General features: G+C 45.3%; 1 protein-coding gene across 4 annotated transcripts in view; it reads left to right on the forward strand.

Annotated features, from left to right (window-relative positions):
- Positions 1 to 2,590: 2,590 nt before the first annotated feature.
- Positions 2,591 to 18,901, forward strand: part of LOC149342205 (neuroligin-4, Y-linked-like) — a 346,207-nt gene continuing 329,896 nt past the window's right edge. For 3 of the 4 annotated variants that reach the window (XM_089544495.1, XM_089544492.1, XM_089544494.1), the window contains exons 1-2: positions 2,591 to 2,996; positions 3,419 to 4,330. In XM_089544495.1, the coding sequence (XP_089400621.1) occupies positions 3,835 to 4,330 (496 nt within the window). In that variant the 5' untranslated portion in view covers positions 2,591 to 2,996; positions 3,419 to 3,834. The remainder of the gene's footprint in view (positions 2,997 to 3,418; positions 4,331 to 18,901) is intronic. The other variant, XM_089544493.1, reaches the window with a different exon arrangement.

Genomic DNA, 18,901 nt, shown 5'->3' on the forward strand with positions numbered 1-18,901 from the left:
AATGTTACGATATATGAAAAAATTGCTCTCATAAACCCTTTCACGTTTAAAAAATGCTTTTATCCAGAACTCTTGGGTATGCGGGTGCCTACCCTAAAATGGGGGAGAAGAAAAAAAGATGAAAAAAAGAGAACAAATGCACAAAGATTACTGCAAATGGCCGATGCGAAAGGCGCGTGGTCCTGTAGCACAGCGCAAGTAGACAGATGGTCTCGTAAAATATTGTATAAAATGAGGAGCCAATTTTGAACACCTCTTTGCACATGGTCTGAGTAGACAAGAAAATTAAGAGGTCGAGAAAAGGCAACTTATCCTTATTTTGCGAGCAGGAGCCGTAACAGTCAGATTATAGAAAGGGGCGTCCGCTATGCCTGAAGATACAGAACAAAGACGGGCCCGTTCCTTTTTAGCGTATATAGTGAAGTTACGGGATGGTGGAACACGTCTTGGCGTCTTGACTGGCAGTCTTAGAGCGCATGGAAATTGAGTTCACACATTCAGCCACCATTATTTCAAGAGAAGTTATCTTACTTTCTGTCTTAATGTGAAACCTTTATTTCGTCACAATAGCGAATAAAATATCTCGCAGGGGCGGCACAAGATTCGTAAGGTTCTTTCTGCTCACCAGCAGTTGAACTCCCGGCCGACTTCCACTAGATGGCATGATGGAGGTAAGTGCATCAAGGCATCTGTTAGCGGCATTTATTTTTGTATGCTCATCCCCAGGCCATGGCGTTCATTCAAACTGCCCCACGTAATAACCGGCACGCGCTTACCTAGCCTCGGCAGTTACCTCGCCGTTGGAGTGGGCCGCTTTCTTAATGTCTTGCATCACTTTAGGGTCTGTCCTGACACGCTCCTTTTGCGCAATGTTTAGCTAATTGGTCCCGGGAGAAGCAGCGCGCGCATTCCCCTAACTCCCTCCCATGCGGCACGCTGCCTCTCTCATTTGTGCGCCCGTGAAGAGAGAGAGAAGGTCTTGAGGTTTTCTTTCCCTTCAATGACTCTTAGCGCAAACCATAAGCAAGGCTGTACCTGTCGGAAAATCTTATATACCCACTACCAGGCGCGTTGAGTAGATGCGCTTAGGTTGTAGCTTACTTTTACAGCATCGAATGCGAGGACTTCGAGGCGCCCGTGTTTCATTTATCTTGTATGGGACTTTACATTACCCAACACGCAGCTTGATTTTACTGCCTCAAACTGCACGGCACTCAGGTCAACGCCCCTTAAATATTAAACCGAAAGAACATTCGCAGATTCTCGTTCGCAGTCAGTGACGAGTAGACGAGTACTGTTTACGATCAAATCGCGTGTTGTGTTAGAGAAAACACTAGCAATATTCTCAAGGTGAAACCTCCATTGCTGAGCATTTCTGATACGTGAGCCTTGTCTCTTCAATGTAAGTTCAACTGGCTTTTTCTTGTTTCGCAAAATTTTCTAGCCTGAGAGCAGTACGCAGTGTGCGAATCTTCTCAAAAGCAACCTTCCACTTTTTTGCTCACTGAAAAGTATGAAGGATGTCCAAGAGAAGACAAGCGGAAAAATTATCGAGTAAGCGAAGACCAGAGGTGCTGGATCGTGCAAGACCAACCTCTTAACCCGGGAGCTCTGGCGGGCAAATTAGCTTCAATGTTTCGCACTTTGCACCCGAGCAAGCGGAGGCGTCTGGCGGAGGCGTTGTATGAGCTGCCTGCGCGGGAACCTTAAACAACCCTGAATACGATGCGGGTTGCCTGGCAAGAGTGCAACTGATGGGGTCGCTAAAGCGGGCGAGCGGCTGCTCCTCATTTTCAGAGCTCCCACGTATCCTTCTTGGGTTGGTAGGGAGGAAGAGGAGCTGGATTAACGGCGACACGCCTATTTTTGTGAACTGCCATTTATCTTCGATATTATCTCTCGAGGTGAAAAGAGGAGAACGGTGGCGTCTTTTGAGCCGCCGTGCCTCTCCTCTCCGCGAGTTTGGACCATAGACAACCGCCCCTCTTCCATGCACCGTTGTAACGAAGCGCCGTTCCCTCCCTAAATCCCCTGCTTCCCTTCCTTTGATTCCCATCCTGCGACCCTTACATCCTTTCGGTTTCGAAGGAAGCCAAGAAGAGGAGCGACGGCGTCGTTCCGTTCCCGTCGAAGGCTGTGCGCAGCTCGGCTCGGCTACGCGCGTGCCACCTCTTTAGAAAAGGACTTGCCCCGCCGGTGCTGCTGACTACGACGACGAGAACGACGACGAGGGAGGTGAGGTTTGCGCATGAGCCGTGAGCGTGGCTTCCCTTCGCTCCCCAGCGCACACCGCTCGCGGGAGGAGGGGGAAAGGCGAGCGCGCGCAGCGGCGCAACTCTGCGGCGGAGCGAAGGTGGGAGGCAGGGAGGGAGGGGATGCCGGCCGCTGCTGTGGGGAGAGGTGGGGAAGCCGCGCTCTCCCTCCGACTCCTGTTTCGGGAAAGCGCGGTCTCTCTCCCATGGTTCGTCCCGGGAGAGGGGGAGGATGTGGAGCCGCAGCGGCGGTCGCCGGAGGAGGAAGAGGTGGAGGAGGAGGCAGCGAGGGGTCTCGGGGCGACTGGCTGGCGCTCCGCACTTGGACCAGGCGCCGCCAGAGGCGTTTTCTCAGGACTCGCGGTGCGTGCTCCCCGCGCTCGTCGGACCCCGTCACTCGACTGTGTCGCCCGGTTTTGATTTGTGTTTCGCATTTTTTCTTTGTTTTTTTTTTCTCTGTGCCATGGGAGGTGACCGTGCTACTTACTGCTCCAGATCTCCCTTTTGCTTGTTTAACTTGTCACCTTTTGAGCTCGTGTAGCGTTCTTGTGCGCTCTTTTGGATTGGTACCAACGATCGGCTGTCTCCACCGTGGTTTCTCCGTTCTCATTGCGTGTCCCGGTATAGGACGAGGAGGCGCCGCCGTGGAGCCGTGATTCTGCAAACACGTCGCGCGGGATGAGCGCGGTCGCTGGGGTCGATCGTGCGCGACGTTGGACCATATTAAGGCTGCCCTCATAGTAGGTAAATCTGCGTGCGTGATCAAGTCATCATATTTTTTTATTGAATTTTGTGCCGTATTTGTTTGACTATGTCTTGATATCTCTTGTAATAAGCCAATATATCTCCCTCTTTGCATAAATTTCTTAAGAGCGATGAAAAGAATGTTCAGAAGCACAAATGTCTTCTAATTTTATTTCCACACAGTACTTTTTGTTGCGTTGAGCTGCGGATCCGCGTGAGAAAGTGTGAAAGTAGTGAACAAAAATCCGTTTCCTTATATTGTAACCTCCGTTGGTTGCAATACGTGAGAAAGGTGCATAATTTTACTAATAGCTGTTATTTAACTTCTCTCTTTATATATATTACCAGTAATTTAGTTCCTTACTTCGGGGACGTGAAAAAACGAAGGCTAATATATACTTCATATTCTGACGTTCTCGCAGAGGCTGCTCTGCAATGGGCGACTGGAAAATCAAACGGATTTCTCTGGAATCCACGGCGCGCATATCGCCGTCGTGGACAAGATGCGCAGCGCCTGAGCGGCCACTTCCCCTTTACTAAATCGTGCCCCCCTTCGCCACATTTAGCATTGTATCACACCATGGCCTCTGGAAAAGAGCGGCGCCCGTGGTCCAGAGACTGTGACCGTGAACTCTGCCATCGTCTCCAGGTTGTGTGTGCTTTCGCCGCCGTACCCCCTTGACAGAGGCAAGACGTGCCACTAGAGGAAGGGAAACCTAATCAGCTTACCACCTCGGCGCGGAAGACGGAGACCGCACATCCAACACCGAAAGCAACAACGACAAAAGAAAAAGAAACACTTAAATCAAGCCCGTAACTAAATCATATAAGTGGAGCGATGAGAGGAAGCAAAGAGGTCGTCATGTGCCTGGAGTCGTGGGTTTGTGCCTGTCTTCTCGCGTCGCTGTTTGTGTTGACTTCCACCACGGGCGCGGCGGACGCCACTCCGGCGACTTCAAGTCGGCCCAGCCCACGCGTGGTGCGGACCAAGTACGGCCAACTGCGGGGAAAGATCATCACGCTGGGCTCACGCTTCGGCACCCACTTGCCTCCCGTAGAGGCGTTCATGGGCGTGCCGTACGTGAGCCCTCCTCTGGGCACTCTCCGCTTCATGCCGCCCGTGAACTCCCCGCACTGGGACGATGTGCGTGCGGCCGACACGCCGGGCCCCGCGTGCCCGCAGCGGCTACCGGAGTTCCTGCGGAACGAGTCGTCTCCGGCCGCGGCTCGGATGCCGCCCGGCCGCCTCGAGCAGCTGCGCAGGCTGGCCCACGCAGCCCTCCTCAACACCAGCGAGGACTGCCTGCATCTTAACATCTACACGCCGGCGTCAGGTCAGTGCCCGACTCGATGCGAGTGCTTGTCTATCACCCTCCTTTTGTCGTTTAGTCTCACGCCATCCGAGGCCGCTTTTTGACGAAACCCGTGGTTTTGGATTACCTCGACTTGTACTGCGACGAAGTTTCATTTATTCGATGAACCGCATGCTTTATTTAGTCCCATTTCAATACGTGCATAGCTCGTAGCTTAAAGAAGCCTGATTATTACGTGATTTCTATACGGCTAGGCTGGGCATATTGACGAATATGTCGTTTGGAAGACGTTGCCAAGCTTTATAGACCCGCGATCAGATCGACGTGCGTGGGTACAGGAGGAGGAGGAGGAGGAAAACTATTTCAGTCCAGTACTAGGACCAAATACTAAACATTTTGACAGAATTGCCAGTATGGTTGGGTTAACTTACAAAAAAAAGAACAAATCTGACAAGTACCCAATTAAAACTTTCTTTAAGACGCTCTAGCCAAGCACCAGTTGCCCCTCAATATTCCCTTGACGTCAAGGTGAAGCCTGGAAACACCTTCCGTTACTATCCTTTTCTTGATGCATTCATCCGTAGTGTCTTTTCAACTGGTCAGAGTCGCCTCTGGGAGCACTTGCAACGAGCTTCATTGTTTGCTAGCTGTCCGCTCTTGCGTCACCAACTGTGCACTGCAATTAAGAATGGGCGAAAGATGAGTCCCTTATTTAACAGATTAAAGAATACGCCGCCTATACGCCTTTTTCTCGTTGATAAGTCATCCGGCAAAAACCAGCACAGTAAGGAAGATAACTAAACACAGATACAAAGCAAAATCAATTGGAGAAGTTGATGGAAGTGCTTCCAAAAGCGCACCGGCACCTGGTGCGTTGTGTCTGATCTCATTTACTGCACGCGCAACAATACGCGTTCTGTTTGATGATGATGATGATGATGTCATCAGGCTTAATGGCACATACCCACCCGGGGGGACTGGCCAGGATGTATAGCGTTCTGTTTATCCGAACACCAAGCCCACCCGAGCAGTATACATGAAGTGCGGAAGAAAAGGCGTAAAAACTTGCAACGACAGCGGCACAGCGCTTGCGTTCAGAGAAGCCACCGTTTACGCAGTACCTATCAGCCTAGAAACGTCATTTAAGACGAGCATTTAGCGGTAATGCTGAATTTTACTTCGGAATAGCCAGTGCGGGGGTCCAGTGCATTTGGTACACAGTTGCTGACCCGAAAGACGGGGATTCGATCTCGACCGCGGCGGTCGCAATTCAGTGGCGAAACTCTAGAGGGCCGTATACTGTGCGCTGTCAGTGCACGTTGAAGAACCTCAGGTGGTAGAAATTATCTGGAGCCCTTCCCTACGGCGTCCCTCATATCCTGAGTCAGTTTGGGACGGTAGACCCCATATACAATATCCCATATATATTACATATGTCATATATATACCATATGACAAACTGTTTAGCTCGGCCACAAAATTTAAGTTACGGATAGATCGTTCCAAAAGGCTTTTTTTAGTATATGTGTGCGAAGTCTAGCTTGCGTAGTCATGAACCTTGCGCTACAATTAAACTGAATTTCTGTATTCTGTGGTTGGTTAAATCCGACTGCGGAAAGGAATCGGTTTGTTAAGGCGTCCTGAAATGAAGCGATATAACTCCGCTAAACGAATCCACACCGTATTCTTCACGTTGCTTTTTGTTAGAGGGCACACAGCAGCAGTTGCCAGCGCGCACGCGAACCCCTCGTATGACACTTGGTTAACAGCGATAATCGTGTGAACTAAAACTTACAACGCAGTGTAAGGTTAAAAAATAAAGAAATAATACCTAAGCAAGAACGAATGACGGTTGGGCAGCTTCAAAACAACGCTCACCCCTAATCGCATATATTGACGTGTAAAGACACGCTCGTGTGAGCAGGAATCTATCTGAGAATACAGGAGTGTGGGATGATGGTGATTCAATCTAAGGTTTGAGCATGCATATTTGAAAGCGGGAGTTTGGCCGTGACTAGGAATTAACCAGAAGTCTGCTGCTCAGTCGTCGGCACAACTTATCGCATGGCGTTAAACTGCGGACAGACACCCAATACCTCTCTGATTACCAATACAGAGTTTCCTGATTTCACCGGGATAAGAAAAAAAAAATAGAGAGGATTTGACCTTGCGCTACAGACCATGCAGCGCCCGAAAATGCGTTGAGTTTTCGCGTAGAGAGCAGGAAGCTTTTTCTTTGCAATCAGTACTCCACTCAAAATGGGTTTAGAGCGAAATTATCATATGCGTACAAGGCTCAAGACAGGATTAAATACCACCTGATATGCTCTCACTTGCATATAAGCGGCCGTTTGTTTACTAAACTAATTGGTATCAAACGCTTTTAAAAGTTTTTTATCTCTCTAGTTTTTAATAACGTCCGCGTTCGGCTTTCCCGGACCTGTTTGCATTTACGCATGGATTAGTTAGAGTAATACACACAGTGCACTTGTAACGCCCCTGCACATATGACACTGGCCTTCCACAATATCGGGCTACCTTCGGTGAAAGGGCCGAAATAGGAAAGTTCAATGAGTTGTGGCGCGTTCCCAGGGTGCGTGCTCAATCCCGGTATACTCCAGCGCACTTCCTTATCTAGGCCTTATCGTGGCGAGCGAGACCCGCAATACCCGAGATAGGAACTGCAGGTGAAATTAAGTAGACGAGAAACAAGTGCGTTTGTGGCATTAGCTTTTTCTTTTTTTGCTTATCGGGGGCTTTTCAATTTTTTCCAGACGAAGGCGTTCAACACGGGATTATTTAATCAAGTCGGAAAATAATTATTCGTTTCAATTCACACGTAGCAACGTCGTATGCGCGTGTTAACATTATGCTTTATATGGAAGCGCACCCCTTAATGCTGTCAGACAACTCTGGCTGGATGCAAATGTATTTAATACAGTTAGTTATTTATTTTTCTTCTTATTAATAACATTACTTCCTACATTTCACATCTGCGTCGATGGCAATATTACTAAAGTCTTTACTGTTCAGTGCACACATATTAAAGTTTCTCTAAGTATCTGTTTTCTTTGGCTCAAGATCCGTGTTTTATCACAATTGTATTTTGTATCATTAAGTTGTATTTACGTATTGTCTCTTCATGTGCGGCTAAAGGCAGGCCTTACATGCCTCTTTCTAAAAGCGAGGCCTTAGCAACTATTCATTAAATTTAATAATGTCATTGTTATCTTCATGGTATCCATAATATTACTGACGCATGAAGGGATTGTTGTAAAGATTCTAAGTTGCAGTTACGCAGAAGCGGTGTGTATACGTTGTGCGCTCATTTTTCTTCTTGTGTTTATGCAGGCGTAGGTTTAATGGCTACATCATCTCACGATTTTTTGCGTATAGGTTTTGTAATTGACGGGATGCGATATGCGCCGGTGGTCTCGTGGTTTAGGTAGCCGTGAGAATACGAGCACTGATGGTACAGTGATTAGCAGCATAACTTGACAGCATAAACTCTAAACCTCGAAGTATGCGCGGAGCGCAGGTCGAAGCAATAGTACGCAACTGAAAGCATACCTGTCGTATGCTTTCCAGCACCGGCCACCGTACGCTGCAATTTTTTCTTTTTGCTTTCATTTTTCGACAGAAAGACAGGTTAGAACCATTCTTAAAAGAAGACTGAGGACAGCATCATCCAAATATTGTACTCAGTAAAAAATTGATTCCCTGAGTCCGTCTGCACACGTCGACGTTTTTCTGACAGTAAAAGACATATTCATGACCGAGACAATTGAATTTAAAAGTTTTTCCGCTTCTTGAATCGAACTCGTGACGTCCACGGCAAAAAGGACGGATTGCCACTGTTTTGAAGCGAATGGCTGCGCTTTAGGAATCCGCGCCCCCAAAACCGATCTTGACTCGTGCATTTTACTTGCGAAATCAGCCGGCGATGGCAGCACCTGTATTTCCCTATGTGGTCTTTTCTGCCTTAAGAAGGCTCCGTTTTCGGTGGGAGTTGGCTCTTTGTGCTTGAAACGAGGTACGCTATCAATACCAGCCAAGTTCAATATGTCCTCAGACTCCCTTGAAACCTGCTCAATAGAGGTGCGGCCGAGCGTATCAATCATATTTGGACGCAATTTATGTCGGCAGTAGATTTACGGGCCTGCAACTCACGCAACCTTCCGTGCGCGTAACATTTCCATTCAAGAGAGGATGCGCGCACGCCAGCGGAACGGTAGATCGGTGTGCACATGCACTCCTTAAAGGGCAACTGAAGCGCTTTTAGAATTCGATGAGTTGAACATTGCCTAATGGGCGAAATGTGCAGGTAAAGCCTGCGAAATCGTTTTGCTCTAGCATTTTAAATGATGGCGTAATAACCGAATAAAGTTGTCGTCGATGTTCAAGCTTCTCTGAAGTGCACAGCGACGGGCAGAGGCCTCGACGTACGACGGCGCTACGTTTCCATTGAAGAAACGGTTCTTCCATAGAAGAAAACCGACGCCATCGAAGGTGAAGCTCACGATGCATTGTTTGTCGCCCTCTGACGACGCACAGCACCATACAAGCGTAAGCAGCGGACATCTGAAATTTCGGCAACAATGACGTCACTACCGAGTTTCGTTGCACTCCTCCAACGTAGTGAGTAGAAGACTAAACATCGTCGCGGTTTTAGTCGACGATTCTGTCACCATTTTAAATGCTAGTGCAAAGATACTTTTCATGCTTCATTTAGAAGCTTAATAGATTCGAATTCTTGAATAACCTCAAATTCTCAAAAAAACTTTTCAGCTTCCCTTTAACGGAACTGCTCCATCTACGCACATCTAAGCGCAAAGTCACTATATTTATTGTAGCAAACAGCTCCACCTTTGTGGCGTACGAAAATTTAACCATCGTGGTTATTGTTTGTTCGAGGAGATGAAGCAAACGCGGAGAGCAAGGGTTGGCTCCTTGACTCGTATTGTTTTTCTGATGACGCCATACCTATCGCGGAGAATCACGTGAAGGAAGTCTGTTAGGACGGTGAAAACATATCAGAACTGAATTACAATTCTGTAATTTAATTCTTAAGCCGGTTTTTAGCACTTCAAAAGCATTTGCAATATGTGTAAGCTGTTAAACTCTACACACTCCACTAGAGTCGCTTGATCATTTCGTTGTCCGGCGCAGAAACTATGTGGGGAATAAAATATTCGTATTTTCCTTTACTAGAAAGAAAACAAACCAGATATTTAAGGTTTTTCACTCATCGCTTTTTACTGCGTGTCAACTGTACGCTTCCTTTTTGCCTGCCCCATTTGTAACGAGAGCTGCGATTTGTGATGCATGTAGCTTCATTTCTCGATCGCCATAAAATTTCATGCAGCACCCTTAACTATTAGCTTATCTTACCCTTAATTATTAGCTCAAACTAGCCTCAAGAGTACTATTAAATTCTCCTGACTCTGTTTTAGCCTCACGAGAATCTGCGGAACAAAACTAAGATAAACATCTACGGGGACGCTTAAGTAACCTCAAGAGTGCAATGCGACTGTGTTATAGTTCACACTTTTTGCTGCTTCTGTGTGAATTTCTCTGTGTGTTTGCATCAGTTTCTTTGAAATTTTCTGCCTGTGAACCGCAATGTTTCGACTGCTACAGCTGTAGTAGCAAGCATCCGTTATGCTGTGACGGTGCCGCCATTCGCATATATCACATTATTTTTCTGAATTTTTATTTCGATTCTCTAAGTTGCTCACAACTTCAAGCCCACGTTGTGATGACGTCACCACGCCATATGATTTCTTTCAACGAATCAGGTGGCCCTCAGGGCAGGTTGTAATGGTGTCACAAGGTCTCATCACCTTTCTCGAATTTCGTATGGGACATTGACGGAGTTTTGGTGTCACGACAACTGCAATGCTATATCACTAAAAACACTGCCTAAATGCACTAATGGGGCTTATATGCGTAAGTATACTCCGGCATCCTGAATAGCTACGGTTCGTCATAACAAGAAAATCTGTAATGACGAAGTAATCGTTGAAAATAAATTTGCTTAAACCTGCACAATTTCGCTACATTCATAATGCCAGGCATAAATTGCATATTGGACTTCTGGTCGCAATGGCATTTACTGCGTTCTCGGAACTCGCAGATTCTTTCCAATACTCGCTGTCGTCGGCACTAGCTTCCACAACGTTCCACTTCTGCACAAACATCGAGTATACAAGCAGTTCATTCAGCCGCAAAAATGTCTAACGCCATCATATGATACGCCGGCTTTCATTGGCCATGCCAACCAACAATGTCGAGATAGGAATAAAATAGCAAAAAAACCTACAGAGAATGTTTACTACATTCGAATCGGGGCGAAAGCACGGATTTGCGCTGCGTAGAAGACGACGGTGAGCAGGCTGGGCCGCGGGACGGAGCGGATGGAAGATGATGAAGACGACGCTTTTCAAAGCACTGCTCGAGAGTGTGGTGCAGTTTAACACGAGGCATGTTGGCTGAAAAAAAAAGAAAGAAAAGAGCGGCGCCTTGTGGTCTCGCTGAGCGGCCCTTAAAGGAGATCTGTTCGCGCAGCCGCGGGTTCGATCCCAGTCATGGTTATTGATTCAGTTTCTTTTTTTTTTCTTTTCCATGCTTGGACCTCTAACTCAACTGAAGGTCAAATTCACACGGTCCGCAATTCAAGCCCGATATACCGTATTGAAGCTTTCGCTTCAAAACTCTCACCGACCCAATCCGCCACTTATGTGTATTTAATGTACGCAACTTGACGGGTTAGAGGCCTTTCAAGCCATTTCAGGCCGTCGGATACAAAATGAAGGCAGGCTTTTCTACGCCAAACGCGAGAAGTCAACGGCCAAATAGCGCTTACATCAGAACTCCGCAAAGCCTCACACGTACCCCAATGATGCGAACTCTGTTCAAAATAGGTTTGCGTCACACACGCGACGCGCACCGAAGCCCCCGCTCCTAATTACTTGGAAATCAGTGGATGTGAGGCTCTTTTGGAAGGCGATTCACCGCTTAGCCCCCGCGAACATTGAAGCGACGCACAGAAACATCTCGCCGTTCTAGACTAACAGTCGCAAAGAGGAATTAACTGCGATGTCAGTGCCCTTTTTCCAACTCGCAGTAACATCCACCATTCAGAATTCCGCGTACGTGATGACCTCGGTGTTTGGTTACATAACTCCTGTTTCGAGAGGAGGCTGGTAGAAGTGTAATGGAAAAATGACTTTCGGTGCTTACCAGAGAGTAGCAATGAATTTGGTCGCGAACGACTGAAATATTGGCAAGCCACGTTTCCAGCTACAACAGGCTGTAATTGCCTTTCAAACTAGACAGGAGCCAGGACAGAAGCAGACACACAAAATAAAGGAAAGGCACAGTTGTTAACCTGGCAATACTCATTTTCTACCTACCCCGTGCGGATGAAGGCGGCAAAAAGCTGTTAGAAGAAAGTTCACTTCATTGCATGGAGCGTGCCTATTTTGTCGTCTTGATCTACAAAAAAAAAAACGAAAAAGAGCCAAGCTTTCTGTCTTATGAAACTGCGCTAAATTCTTCAACTCGTGTCTTCCCTCCCACATCATCCCGTCCATGCTTAATTTATTCGCCATAGCGACACATTTGACTCGGCTTCCTTTTCGCAATTTAAGACTTACGTGTACTTGAGCTTGTTTAAAATATCCCGTCTTGAAACCCCTAAGGATTTGAGCGTTTTACTGACTTGGCTCGGTTTCTGCGACAGCGGTCTTTAGAACGTGAAAAAGGATTTTCTCAAGCGATGAGACAGAATATCAGCCCCGTCACGAGACTTAGCAGCAGCACATTTAGGTTAGAATTCACATGTTCATTTTTGGTTAAAAGTCATCACGACACATGATTTTCTTTACAGCTGTGTAAATGAAGAACCTATGATATTTCACCTGCTCGAAATTTTGCTTTTCAAAGCTTTTTGGTCCTCTGGAGCGCCTTAATTGCCTTATTATGCGCCTCAAAAGCAAATTGCCTAAATTCAACTCTTCTGAACGATGCTGTACATACATGCATAGATAGATAGATACAGAGAGAGGAGAAATGCAGGGAATGTTAATGCGTAGAACACAAACGGGGAGATATGACTTCTCTGGAAGCGTCAGCACTTAATTCAGAACATACCTAGAAAATTTTCTTTTGGGTTAGCCTGTTCTGACCAATTGGGAATTCAGTATTGAGTAAAGCACGTGACTATCTTTATATAAGCTTGAATGGAAGCTCTACTTGGGCTGATTAAGCAAAAATTTTCTTATCAACAATAATGAAAAAAAAAAAACTGCTAGAAAATAAGCTGTTATTTGTATATGGCAATTTTTTACTGGGTTACGCACTCTGCATGCGGGTTTGCCTTTCACTGGGTGACAATTGCCCACTGCAAGCAGCGCGCTTTTCAATTCATGTCTAAGGACACTGGAGTACCGCTTCTCTAATTCGTTTTACTAAGAATTATGATTGCTGTTCGCTACATCTATTGTTGTACCGAGCAGCTATTATTTTCGGTCTCCCAAAACACCATTTCGTACGAGCACTTAGTTCATTTACAGGAAGAGCCTCGTAGGACTTAAAGAGCGCTTACGCCACTTGAGACCAAGCCAGAACGGGAAGTGATGCGGCGAGCGCTGCACCGTGGAGTGCCACGGAACTGTGTGAAGTACATTACCACCTGTTCCCCACACGGAAAATGGATTTAAAGACACTTCGCGCAAAGTCTCCGCACTATCCGAAAGCAACCGCTTTAGTTTTTCACGCGCAAAGGTTTAAAATATAAAACAAACTGCATCACTTTCTCAAACCACTGGCCACCATCACAGCTTTTAATGCAGTATCATCAATACATAGAAAGAATGAAAACATCTTTACAATGCAAAAGGCTTCTGTTCTCTCCACCAACAATTGTAATCTTTATTGTAAGTTGTAGCAGAGTGTAGAATGCTGTGGAACATTAAGGCGAGCTAAGTATACTCTCATAATCAGGCAATAATCGCGCTCTCAATTTTTCAGGTCGGATGTAAGTACAACTTTTCTGTTAACGCCCTAATACATACCTCTCATAAATGTTCTAATTACATCAATATGTCACAAGGGCTGACAAAGATTCATCATACTATCTATTATATATACAGCTATCGATTATACATGCATATGGCAGTACCTGCTTTCTGGGCCTGTTGCAACAGCAGGGAGATGACAGATTTCGTACTAAATTTAAAATTGTTGTAGTGCTATAAAAAAAAGCAACATAGCATATAAGGAGGAGTAAAAAAAGTGTAACATTTAAACTGTTACAATTGTGTAATGTCGCGATGAGCAGAAATGTGAACAGCGGAGCACTATGCGCCATGCTGTTCACATTTCTTTTATACAGTCCTTGTATAAAGGGCGAACCCACATAAAATGAAATATATAAGGAACAGAAATCATCATTCACCTACACCTACATATTAATTCATGTCGAACATGATTAAAGAAGATGTAGCGGTTAGTGAATTCTGACATTCAAGAGCGCTAGAAAAGAAAAAGCGTTAAAATTATTTGTACGTGTATCCTATCGTTAAATATTAAAATTTCATAGCTGCTATTTCAGGGTGCTGCAAGTAAATTTAATTAACTGCCTTTACAATGATAAACTGTAAATTCTGGGGTTTAACGTACTGAAGCGACACACCGGTTATGAGGGACGCCGTAGCAGAGAGCTCCGGATTCATTGAGACCGCCTGGAGTGCTTTAATGTGTGCTGACATCGCACAGCACAGAGACGTTTTTGTATTTCGCCTCCAAACTAAGTACGACCCCCGGGGCCGGGATTTGAAGCCATTGAGCTCCCACCGCGCGGATTAACTTTCAGCAGAAGCGCAGGAAGATGCTTTATTGGGAGATGCGTTTTGTTATGAATTGTGAGAGGCCGTTGGTAATTTGGTGTCTATGATAGAGAACGAGATGCAAAGCCTGTTTAAAATAGACCGCTGCAGGCTGAAAAGTTGCGTTCGCAAAGGTGATAGGTAAAATGGCAGTTTTCTTCTGAAAGGAGATAATTTGTTTTATATCGCGCCGTTCGTGAGGGTTTCTGACGCTCTGCAGATGACGCTTGTTAAAGCACGGTATGGATTGAAGATTAGATATATTGAGCGGTTAGGGAACATCCATTTATGCACGGCGCAAATAATAACGCGGCTATCAGGTATTATTGCAAAGAGAATTAACAATCTTCAACCAGGACATTTTAATGACACATATAAATTGGAGATATTTGTATTCAACGACAACGTGAAATGGCGATCCTTAAAGTAATAAACAGACAGCAATGGAGATATCAATGGAGATATCAATGGAGATAGTAAAAGACATAAACACATATATACCAAACTTCTATATAGCAGTAGTCGCGCCATGTTCAAAACATATCAGCAAAAGTGTGAAGAAGCAGAAGCTCGTGATCTTCACTATATGCAATTGCACATTGAAGTTTTAATGTTGAGGGCAGTCTCCCGAGGTGGAGTAGGTTTGTAACCGGCGGGTAATTACTACTCATTACTATCCACCGAAGCGTAGCCATACGCCTACAAAGGAAAGCTATACAGTTTTAACAGAAACTACGGATAGCTTTATAGCAGTATGAAATTTGTATAAATTTTCTTATTAGCCGTATGACTACGCTTAGGTGGACACTAATGAGTACTTTCTCACTCGTTGCAAATCTGCTCTAACTTCAGGGATTCCTCTAAACATTGGACCAACACCCTACCAATTTCTGTTGTTGAACAATTCGCTGTCTCGCCCTGCCATTTGCTAGTCGTGCTGGTTAGCCTCTTTGGTAGACTGGCCCGATGAGGCGGTGGTCCCATGGTAGAACCCCGGACCAGGACGAATTTTTCATCGACTGCGAAGTTTCTGTGAAAGCTGTGCACCTCTCACTTGTAGCCGTGCGACTGCGCGTGGGCAGATGCTAATGAATAATTATTTCTTTTGTACTGAATGAAGCGACTATACCAGCAAAAAATAATCATAGATGTGATAGTACGTGGTATATAGATTTCGAAACAGAAAATTATCAGACGTAACTGCTGTTGGCATGGCAATATTTTGAAAATTATGAAGGGATCTTTTCCATCTAGTTTTTCGATGTATTTATATTGAGCACGAACATTGTCTCAGGGGCACGTTTCTCTTATTCATGGAAATGATTTTTAGTTTGCTTTTGCTATAATCAGCCCGCCTATATATTATCGCTGGAGCCAGATACGTAAGGCATGTTCTGGCTTCTGTATCCGAGGCAGGAAGATTGCCTTATAAGCCTTTTGAAAAAGTTAGTGTCGTATAATTCTCATGGAATAGAGAACAAAAAAGAAACACGAGTTTTGTAGTTTGGGTTCTCGGGGACTTACTCAGTGACCTATAAGATATAGAAGAACGTAAAGTATAAACATAATTCGTGCACAAGCGGAAACTCTTTTTCAGATGCCGAAATAAGCTTGACAGGTTCCCAAGGGCTCAGTTCTCTGCGGCTTTTTCGCTGAGTCGCCACACACGCTGATAAATCCGACCATGCTCTATGTTACGGTTTTTTTTTTTTTTTGCTGTGTATGTGCCTTCCTTGCTTTTACCAGCGGAAAGCGTGTTTGTAGCGGCGCTGTTTCACTCTCTAGTTTATAGAGAGTGTTCAGCCGCCAGTAATCGAGGTTGTTGCGAAGTCGTATTTTTTTTCTGTCAAAATGTAATATACTTTTCTACGTGCAAGAGCTGCGAATATGTTGCTCACTGAGTTGCAAAACGCGGCAAAATTTTTCCCGTATCCGAAAACACTCAGACATCCGCGCGTCAGGTGACATACACTATTGATTTCCTCGACACGTTACAGCGAGCGGTCTCCTCTGCCGACGACAATCTTTCATAACTCTGCGGCACAGACAACAGAGACTTCGTTTCCACGAGCATTTGAGGCGGAGCGCTTTGTTACGCAACTACCTGCATTTCGCTCGTCGCTTGTACCAGAAAAAGTGGATGGTATTGGAGATTCTCTTTGGATTCTCTTCCGTAACGACATCAAACGAATGTTGCGGACGTTAAGCTTCCCGCGGGATGACAAAAGCTCTTGTGAGCCGCACGCTTGTATTGAGTATTGCGCAGTCAACCTGTAGGGTATTGCTTTCTGTGATAAAGCCAGCTGCCGAATTGCGCTTCCAAAGCGAGGCAGGCCCATTTGTTTCATAGGAGAGGCTGGGTTGTAATGCACAACTTGATGTAATTTATATAGAGGAGTGAACAATCAAGTGTGTCGGAACCGTGAACAAAACATTATAGAGCGGCAAAAACGCATCAGAAAGTGGATATAGAGAGTATATAGAATCGGGCTGGTAATGTCACATGATACTGATTGGTGATTATATTTAGAAAACACAAGCTGACGCGATGCCAATGAATGTTTTTCTGCACTTAAATAATTGACAGACGATAATGATAGCAAGTTGTGCGAAATTTGCGAGCAGCTCTTTACAGCTGACAGACGGCGTGTGACGCTGCTAGCCGTCCTACGGGAACTTCCCGATGCAGCCACCTTCCAAGCGGCGTTCCGCTCTGCTATTTGCACAAACGCTTACCCCTACTACGCCGACAACACCGACGACTACGACGCGGAAACCAGGAACAGGTGCGTAAGAGCTACGCTCTAAAACGCACGTGAGGCCAGGCGCAGGTGACCGCCATGCTCCCTGTTGCGGAGATACGCCTACATAAGTCGTAATTGTTCTTCACTGAAAGAAATACTTCAGTACAGTGTCTGGCAACATCGCTAATAGGAAAAAAAGCACATAGCTATAGCGATGTTTGGGAAGATGCAAATTGAATACTGAAAAGTAGAACCCGTGTAGCCAGACTTTCTTACTGAGAGTAGAGTGGGCAAAGAAAAAGAACTACATATCGTAATTTCACGCCTGCAACAGTCGAAAGCACGTGAGAGGAGAAAAAAAAGGGTACAGAAGAATAACACATTCAAATAACTTTGTAAAAGAATACAAAGAACGATGTGCCGGTCTCCCGCGCAACGGCTATTACTTCTTATTTTCGCGCTTTGCAGGTGAATCACCGGGTGTGCAGACATTCAGGTACAAAGCCGAACTACACATTTTTCTAAATCTTCTCTTTAAAGAAGAAGTTCGCTATTGGCCAGACGCGGATACCGAAGAACCATGCAGCTGGGTTCGGCCAGTCACTTCATAAGCTCTAAAAAAAGGTGGTAAGGCAAAGTCATATAGGCAATGATCTAGAATACTGAATGATGTCAGTAAAATCCATGATTTCATAGCTCCCTCCAAACGCATTAAACTTCCCTTTCATCTGCCACTGCAAATCAGAGAACTTCCATGGCCCCTAAATATGCGGTCCGCTTTTGTTTTATGTCTTGCATTATGTTAAAACTATATCAAACACATTACGCTTTCTTCAGCTACCATGTCACTGCTTTTCCAACTTATATGACGGGCTGAAACTGTTCAGTCTTTGCTTGCAAATTTTTCTCCCTGAGTGTATTTTTACTTTACGTAGTTTCTTACCGCTTCGTTTTCATAGTACAAGTCCTCTATCCTCTCTTTCATGACCGCGAAACGTACATCGCTAAGCTCCAAGTAAGTATTTTGCGTCTAGGTGGGGTTGCAAGCTCAGTTTGATAGACCGCTATGCAGAGAAACACGAGATGCTATTGTGGTGGTTACTGGGAGGGCCGTCAATTTCCCAAGCGGCTGTTTGTGACGGCCATCGTTCCGAATGCCTCGCTCAGCCATTTGCTCGCAGAATAATGGAATGCACGCGCAGATTTTTGTGCAGCCTGAGCATCTGGTAGAGTAATGAGTTTGCAGACAACGTTCCGTTCCGCGCTGCATTTGTCACTCTTTCTTTTTGAAGCTTGATTTGTTTGCTGTCACTGCAGTTGCTCTGACCTCTGTGTGTTCGGGTCGCTTTAAGCAAGGGTGGCGCTTATTGCTGAAATATTGTACGATACTGAATCACCATTTGCTCCGCGTCCCGAGGAAAGTATTTCTCTTTAAGAGACCTCCAGACCTTGGCGTAGATTTTTATCAGGAGATTATAGAGTATATTTTAATGTTTTATGCTTAAAACGCAACCTCCGTGTATTTGAAAGCTTATAATTCTTCTCAGCATCCAGTCCAATGCGTGGTAATGATATCAGCAATTTTTGGGATTGGCGTTGTTATTGACGACGAAACAGTTAAAGAATCTGCACTGTATTTACTAAGATTGAAAGAAAATCACAAGACCGAAATGCATCGAACCGATTTCGTTCAGTGCGCTCCAGGAACTGTCACACAGAAAACTTACTTCTATACCTCATGGACACAGACAGGTTTGAAAGCCCTTTTCGCCTCGTACGGTCACTTAAAGAGTGCTCAATCGTACTGAATGAAATGAACCCTTGCACGCTGGTTGTGATTCCCTTTGATCATGCCTTTTTATTTATATTTATTCGTTTATTTTCGTGAGACATTTTCATGCACTGAATGTTGTAAGCAGTGTTTTAATTTACTTGTTATCTGCCTTACGTTCTTTATT

Source organism: Amblyomma mixtum, chromosome 5 (assembly GCF_055824585.1).
Source record: "Amblyomma mixtum isolate Tamu chromosome 5, ASM5582458v1, whole genome shotgun sequence".
NCBI classification, from domain to species: domain Eukaryota; kingdom Metazoa; phylum Arthropoda; class Arachnida; order Ixodida; family Ixodidae; genus Amblyomma; species Amblyomma mixtum.